Here is a 7,887-nt window from a genome sequence, read left to right as displayed (position 1 = left end):
GCACGCTTAAAGAGCCGATATTTTACTGAGTGGGGGATTATATGTACTTTTTTTCTAGGATGGTTTTACCAAGGATATAACAGGAGGTGGTAACGATGGAGTATCCTGAACGTCATCTGGATCGTCAGCGCTTTATAAATTACACGCGTAGTCGGAGTAACTGACGGAGTATCCTCAATGTCATCTGGATCGTCAGGGCTTTATAAATTACACGCGAAGTCGGAGTAACTGACGGAGTATCCTCAATGTCATCTGGATCGTCAGCGCTTTATAAATTACACGCGTAGTCGGAGTAACTGATGGAGTATCCTGAACGTCATCCGGATCGTCATCACTTTCTAAATTACACGCGTAGTCGGAGTAACTGATGGAGTATCCTCAATGTCATCTGGATCGTCAGCGCTTTCTAAATTACACGCGTAGTCGGAGTAACAGATGGAGTATCCTCAATGTCATCTGGATCGTCAGCGCTTTCTAAATTACACGCGTAGTCGGAGTAACTGATGGAGTATCCTCAATGTCATCTGGATCGTCAGCACTTTCTAAATTACACGCGTAGTCGGAGTAACATGTAAAGTTTTTCTTTTTATTCAAAAAGTTCACAATCATTAAAGGCATTTTGTCAGACGGGCTTTTTCTGATTTTGTGAGGGGGGGGGGGGGGGGGGGGGGGGGGGGGGGGGGGGGGCGTTAGAAAGGTTGAAGACTGTTTCTGTTTTTGTCTCCTTCTTGAACGGTGTGTGGGGGATAGGTTACTGATATACTTGTTGGAAATTCTTTATTCGTTTCTGCCTGAGGGACTCTCATTTAGTGTTTTCGAAATGGTATGTGATGGTTTTCAGGGGTAATAGAAATTATGTTTAGCTCGTCTCTTCGGAGAAGAGGAAGAGCTTATTTGTTATCACGGCGTCGGCGTTGATTTTCCAAGTGTTTAAAGGCACATTCATTTATGGTAATACGGTAATATGGTCCCATAGGGGGTTAAACTATCCCCTGCCGGAGTCAAACTAGAAATTTTTTGGGGAAAAAAAAATGTTGAAAATTGCAAATGTTGAGAGCTATTAACACAATTGTACTAGGGTGCTGATATTTGGTTATCGGGTACCTCTGAAGTTCCACTATCCCTTATTGGAGTGAAACTAAAAAAAAAAAAAAATAATGTACAAATGCTCACATTAGACAATTATTTTACAAGGGAGACAACTCTCATAAGGATATTTATTTTATCAAAGAAAAACAAAAGAAATATATTCAAAAGGTATATATTAATACTATATTCAGTTTACAACATCATAGCTCGTCTCCCAAATGCGATAAATAATTAACATATTCATATAAATTGGTAAGTTTTTTTTTTTTTTTTTTAAATACAAACAAATTAAAAATACACATACACAATTTGATCAAGTACACAATATAAATATTATTAATGCAATTTGTGAAACCATACCAATTAATACATTTTAATGATTCATTGACAAGCATTTGCGAGAAAAGCTATTCTGTTCTCAAACAGCTCTTGTTTAAGATGTTGTGTAACCTCTTTCGTGGCAGAATATAACTTTTTAAGACAGACACTCCAAGGTAGTTTTAAAATATTCATTTGACACACGTTTTAAATGATCGAAACGGGTCGTGGCTGAGATGGCATGTTATATCGTTTCTCTTCGAGACTCAAATTTAGTCGCCTCCTACCGTCGTCAATACTTTTGACACAATCTGTCATTGCTTCACTCCAGAACAAAACATTGGTCGCCTCCTGTTGTTACATTACATAGCCGTTCTTCAAGATTCAAATTCTGTCGCCTTCTGTCGTTGACAATATTCGCTGCGCTCCGAGACTCAAGTTTGGTCGCCTCCCGTCGCGCGGTTTTTCGGAAGTTGCTATACTGTATCCATATATAACTTTTTTTTTGTGACGAAACGTCTGCTAACACTTTAGCATCTTCAAGCGCGGGTTAAAGATTGTTTTTGCAGGCATTTTATCAAAGAACACGGCTCTGTACATGTCATGAAAGCATCAGCCTTCGGCCCATGAAACCTAAAGGGTAGTGTACGATGATAACACGTGTTATGGAGGGTAGTGTACGATGATAACACGTGTTATGGAGGGTAGTGTACGATGATAACACGTGTTATGGAGGGTAGTGTACGATGATAACACGTGTTATGGAGGGTAGTGTACGATGATAACACGTGTTATGGAGGGTAGTGTACGATGATAACACGTGTTATGGAGGGTAGTGTACGATGATAACACGTGTTCTGGAGGGTAGTGTACGATGATAACAAGTGTTAAGGATGTTATTCAGCTTTAAGTTTATCGACTACACCTGCCATATTTATTTACACTACATTGAACAGACAGTTCTCAGAACGGACAGAAAACAGGACTGCAAAAGTAAAACATTTTAAAGATATGTTTGTAACTTTTTTCTTTCTTTTTATTTTAAAGTTATAGTCTAACATGTGTGTCATCACGTGACCACCATATCCTATACAATGTGATCAAAACCATCAAACGAATGTCACACAATGATTACACTATGAATATATGACGTCACACAATGATAACACTATGAATATATGACGTCACACAATGATAACACTATGAATATATGACGTCACACAATGATAACACTATGGATATATGACGTCACACAATGATAACACTATGAATATATGACGTCACACAATGATAACACTATGAATATATGACGTCACACAATGATAACACTATGAATATATGACGTCACACAATGATAACACTATGAATATATGACGTCACAGTATTGTTTTGCACGATTTTCCATCCTTAAATGAGTCTTTTCGTTTGAAAGTCGTCGCTGACGTTCTGATGAATAGGGGCTACGTTATCAATAAAATCCTGTATCCGTCAGATTCATCTACATCTAATTATTGTTCAATGTCACACTTATGTAGCATCCTCCATTACAATGCCGGTGTAATTAACATTACGACGGGATACATTCCATGTTGTCACGAGTTTTAACCCTTACACTGGGGACAAAATGTTTCGGTGCTGAGTCCCTCACAACCATGGGGACAGCTTTCATTCAGCGGAGGACACGTGTCTGAAAAAAAAGGAAATTGTGTGAAAAACAAAAATTACATAGCATAAAACAATCATTAAAACGCCTAGAAATAAACATCTCCAAATGACGAGGGTACTAAGTTACAAGTGCCCGGATGGGAGTTGGTCTTACGATACCTGTAGTCATTATGGCGTCTGGTCTTTGCCTTTTAAGATCGTTTTGTTCACATCTACACACCGGACAAAAGTAGTTTGTACCGTCAAGGAAAAGACACTCATCGGCACAGTCTTCTGGAATAGGTCTGCATACTGTCAACAAAAACATAATTATATCATTGGATGGCCTTCTGGGATAGGTCTGTAGACCGTTATAAACACAGTCACATAACTAAAGTGTATATTATGGTATGGCCTTCTGGGATAGGTCTGTAGAGTTATAAACACAGTGACATAACTATAGTACGGTATGGCCTTCTGGGATAGGTCTGTAGAGTTATAAACACAGTAACATAACTATAGTACGGTATGGCCTTCTGGGATAGGTCTGTAGAGTTATAAACACAGTAACATAACTATAGTACGGTATGGCCTTCTGGGATAGGTCTGTAGACCGTTATAAACACAGTCACATAACGATAGTACGGTATGGCCTTCTGGGATAGGTCTGTAGAGTTATAAACACAGTCACATAACTATAGTACGGTATGGCCTTCTGGGATAGGTCTGTAGAGTGTTATAAACACAGTAACATAACTATAGTACGGTATGGCCTTCTGGGATAGGTCTGTAGACTGACTTTTTAACAAACAAATACGATTATATAACGCCGTTTCATGATTGCATCGGCTGATTCAGGTAAGTAGTTTGAATTAACAATCTTTTAATTTTATACTGCGTATTACTGACCATATTTGAGAACTAGTGTATGAACGCTAATGATTATGATTGCTAATTTTCAATTCATAATCCTTTCTTAATACGTTATTTTAAGGTTAGTGGTTAGGGTTAGGGTTAGGGTTAGGGTTAATCCCGGAAGGCCATACCATAATATAGGGTTATAACCCTCAGTTTACATTAATGAAAAAAATAAGTACATATGAATAACATAAAAAAAAAAAATAATCGACTCCCGTCAATAACACGGCATACCTGGGCTATTGTCAGGTTGTCCCTGAGGCGTCGTCTGGTTAGGTGTTTTGTCTCCAAACAAACCGACATCGTCACATATACAAAGCATGCATCGTCTTAGTGTGTCGTACACGTGGCAGGTTTTGTCCTCACAATGTGGTTTTGTCCCGGGGCACAAATTAGATTCTGTAAAAAAGGTAAAAAAAAAAAAAAAAAGTAAAATTAGACATATCGCAACACTTATGTACAACATCAATATCTATTGGCTATTGTATACAAACAAACAATGGTACGTCGTTTTAAAAGTAGGGTAATTTGCTTGTTTTCTGTGTTTATCGTCAACGTGACCTGCCAAGGTCACCTTGATGCGGGGTATCATTGTAGTAGTTGGTGACTATCTCACTGAACATCCTACATGAGGCCCGTCACATACCATATACTCCGGTATAATAATAAATATAAAGTTCCTTTCCAAAGAAGCGCACATCAGTCTGTTTCTAAGCTTATTACCAGGTAGGTATACATTGTTTTACTAAAAAATGTAAATATCATGTTTAAGAAGTGTTTTTTTTTTTAATCATTCGCCGTACCGATATGATATATTATGATAGTACATTTATTATGATAGTACATTTGACAGATTTAGAAATAGTTTTATGGACGTAATATATTTTACCTGATTGGTCGAATTCAAATATAAAGATACTAGCCATTTGGAACAACAGTGATGGATTGCCTCCCCTTCTCCGTCTCGTTTGTCCCTCCAGTATCGGTTACTGGCGACGTTAAAGTCTCGTTGTTATTTTGTGTTGGTATAACGGACTGTCGTTCCGGTACACGTGTCGTGACGTCAGATGATTTACCAGGGTCGGCTGATTTCTCGGTTGACGCTATAGTTTGTACTCCATGTAACACATTTCCAGTTCGAGCAGGATTTGATGTAAGAGAGCCAGACTCTTTTACATTGTTGAAAAAGTTTTGAAGCAAATCCATGGCCTTGTCCCTTTCACCAGAATCGATTTCTCGGAAGAACTCCAGAAGTGTGTTATAGTTGTGAATGTGTCCCACCTGTTTTACACCAGACGATGCTGTGTGTGGGTCAATACCAAGCTGTGATGTATCCGAATGTAACTGTTGGATACCTGTCGCTGATTTAGTAACACTTTCTGATTTGTCTCTGTTCACTGAAGTCGGAATTGTCTGTGATGGTTTATATTTCGGTGTAGTAATATCTGTTGTTTCCGACTCTGGTGTAACACGGACGTATTCCGGAGTAAAGTATCTACCTCCTGTGGTACTACCTTCGGGTGTTCTCGTGGTTATTGTTGGAGTTTGCAGTGATGCCTTAGTATTTCCTAATGAACTCAGGAGCTTTTGAAGATGCATTTTGCCTCCTCCCTCTGAATCAGGACTTGTTACAAACTTCCCAGCATTCACACCATCCACAAATCCGCCACTCCTAGCTGTAATCGGTTGTCGATATTTGGTATGATGTAAATGCTCATGTTCCGATGTTGACATCACAAGCAATGAAGCGGTTTGTGCAGGTGATGTTGTGGTTGATGACGTCAATGGTTCAAGCGATGACGTGTATTTTTTTGTTGTCGATTCTTTTGGAAACGTAATCGTAGAAGACGACGTCATATTTCCTATTGGTGATGTGTACGTGTCCGTAGGTGTTATCGTTTCTTCTGCTGATGATAGTTTAGTAGATTGTGCAGCTACGGATACTGGTGACGTATTTGGAGACATCGATGACGTCATGTCAAGTGGTGATGATGTGGTAGAAATCAGCGGATGCGTTTGTTTAGAGATAACAGATGGCGATATAGATGCCATGTGAGACGTTATTTGTGACGTCATATGTGAGGAGGGATGTGACGTCTTTATCGAAGAGGTTGGTACCGGATGTGAATTAATTGGAGTTTTAAGAGGAGACATATGTGAAGCTGTGGTTGTGGTGTGTTTTCCATTTGTCCCGGGAGTTTGAGTTGATTTGATCTGATATACATGTAGAGGATGCACACTATTTTTCGAATCTGTCATTGTGCTCAATGTCGTCGTTACTAAACAAACAAATCATTCGCAATACATTTTGATTACAATTATTTCTGCATTGATATGGATTAGTCGGGATATATTTTATATTCCATATTAATATCACTACTCACATGGACATGCGCAGTACATACATCCTGTGAAACCGTTGATTTTCCAGCATTCCCTGGGGCACTTTCTGTTGATCTGATGACATCGCCCAGGCACCTCACCGAGCAAAGGTCTATAAAACTCTTAGATAAAGAAATATTGGTCTATAAACTCTTAGATAAAGAAACATAGGTCTATAAAACTCTTAGATAAAGAAACATGGGTCTATAAAACTCTTAGATTAAGAAACATAGGTCTACAAAACTCTTAGATAAAAAAACATGGGTCTATAACACTCTTAGATAAAGAAACATACGTCTATAAAACTCTAAGATAAAGAAACATGGGTCTATAAAACTCTAAGATAAAGAAACATGGGTCTATAACACTCTTAGATAAAGAAACATGCGTCTATAAAACTCTAAGATAAAGAAACATGTGTCTATAAAACTCTTAGATAAAGAAACATGGGTCTATAAAACTCTTAGATAAAGAAACATAGGTCTATACAACTCTTAGATAAAGAAATATAGGGCTATAAAACTGTTAGATAAAGAAACATGGGTCTATAAAACTGTTAGATAAAGAAACATGGGTATATAAAACTCTTAGATAAAGAAACATGGGTCTATAAAACTCTTAGATAAAGAAACATGGGTCTATAAAACTCTTAGATAAGGAAACATACGTCTATAAAACTCTTAGATAAAGAAACATGGGTCTATAAAACTCTTAGATAAAGAAACATAGGTCTATAAAACTCTTAGATAAAGAAACATAGGTCTATACAACTCTTAGATAAGGAAACATACGTCTATAAAACTCTTAGATAAAGAAACATGGGTCTATAAAACTCTAAGATAAAGAAACATAGGTCTATACAACTCTTAGATAAGGAAACATACGTCTATAAAACTGTTAGATAAAGAAACATGGGTCTATAAAACTCTTAGATAACGAAACATGGGTCTATACAACTCTTAGATAAAGAAACATAGGTCTATACAACTCTTAGATCAAGAAACATAGGTCTATAAAACTCTTAGATAAAGAAACATAGGTCTATACAACTCTTAGATAAAGAAACATAGGGCTATAAAACTCTTAGATAAAGAAACATAGGTCTATAAAACTCTTAGATAAGGAAACATGGGTCTATAAAACTCTTAGATAAAGAAACATAGGTCTATAAAACTCTTAGATAAAGAAACACGGGTCTGTAAAACACTTAGATAAAGAAACATGGGTCTATAAAACTCTTAGATAAGGAAACAAAGGTCTATAAAACTCTTAGATAAAGAAACATAGGTCTATAAAACTCTTAGATAAGGAAACATGGGTATATAAAACTCTTAGATAAAGAAACATAGGTCTATAAAACTCTTAGATAAAGAAACACGGGTCTGTAAAACACTTAGATAAAGAAACATGGGTCTATAAAACTCTAAGATAAAGAAACATGGGTCTATACAACTCTTAGATAAAGAAACATAGGTCTATACAACTCTTAGATAAGGAAACATGTGTCTATACAACTCTTAGATAAGGAAACATGGG

The 7,887-nt window shown here is 37.1% G+C and overlaps 1 protein-coding gene across 2 annotated transcripts; it reads right to left on the bottom strand.

Annotated features, from left to right (window-relative positions):
- Positions 1 to 2,690: 2,690 nt before the first annotated feature.
- LOC117315434 (mucin-2-like) lies at positions 2,691 to 6,827 on the bottom strand. Of its 2 annotated transcripts, XM_033869620.1 has the most exons (5): positions 6,354 to 6,827; positions 4,893 to 6,248; positions 4,204 to 4,368; positions 3,232 to 3,363; positions 2,691 to 3,094 (listed from the first exon to the last, which is right to left on the bottom strand). In XM_033869620.1, exons 1-5 carry the CDS (start codon positions 6,370 to 6,372, stop codon positions 3,009 to 3,011), a joined length of 1,758 nt encoding a protein of 585 aa, XP_033725511.1. In that variant the 5' UTR covers positions 6,373 to 6,827; the 3' UTR covers positions 2,691 to 3,008. The 2 variants fall into 2 exon arrangements, with proteins under 2 accessions (XP_033725511.1, XP_033725512.1); XM_033869621.1 differs by having other exon boundaries at positions 4,893 to 6,827.
- Between the last annotated feature and the right edge of the window lie 1,060 nt (positions 6,828 to 7,887).

Source organism: Pecten maximus, chromosome 17 (assembly GCF_902652985.1).
Source record: "Pecten maximus chromosome 17, xPecMax1.1, whole genome shotgun sequence".
NCBI lineage: Eukaryota > Metazoa > Mollusca > Bivalvia > Pectinida > Pectinidae > Pecten > Pecten maximus.
Note: the sequence above shows the minus strand (reverse complement) of the source record. Positions and strands in the feature narration are given on the sequence as shown.

What these genes read in the sequence shown, in the direction of transcription:
- LOC117315434 (XM_033869620.1), bottom strand. An exon ending in CATCACTGTTGTTCCAAATG is followed by an intron (nt 4,369 to 4,892) that starts GCTAGTATCTTT and finishes CCTTTTTTACAG; the next exon opens with AATCTAATTTGTGCCCCGGG. An exon ending in ACAACCTGACAATAGCCCAG is followed by an intron (nt 3,364 to 4,203) that starts GTATGCCGTGTT and finishes TTTTGTTGACAG; the next exon opens with TATGCAGACCTATTCCAGAA.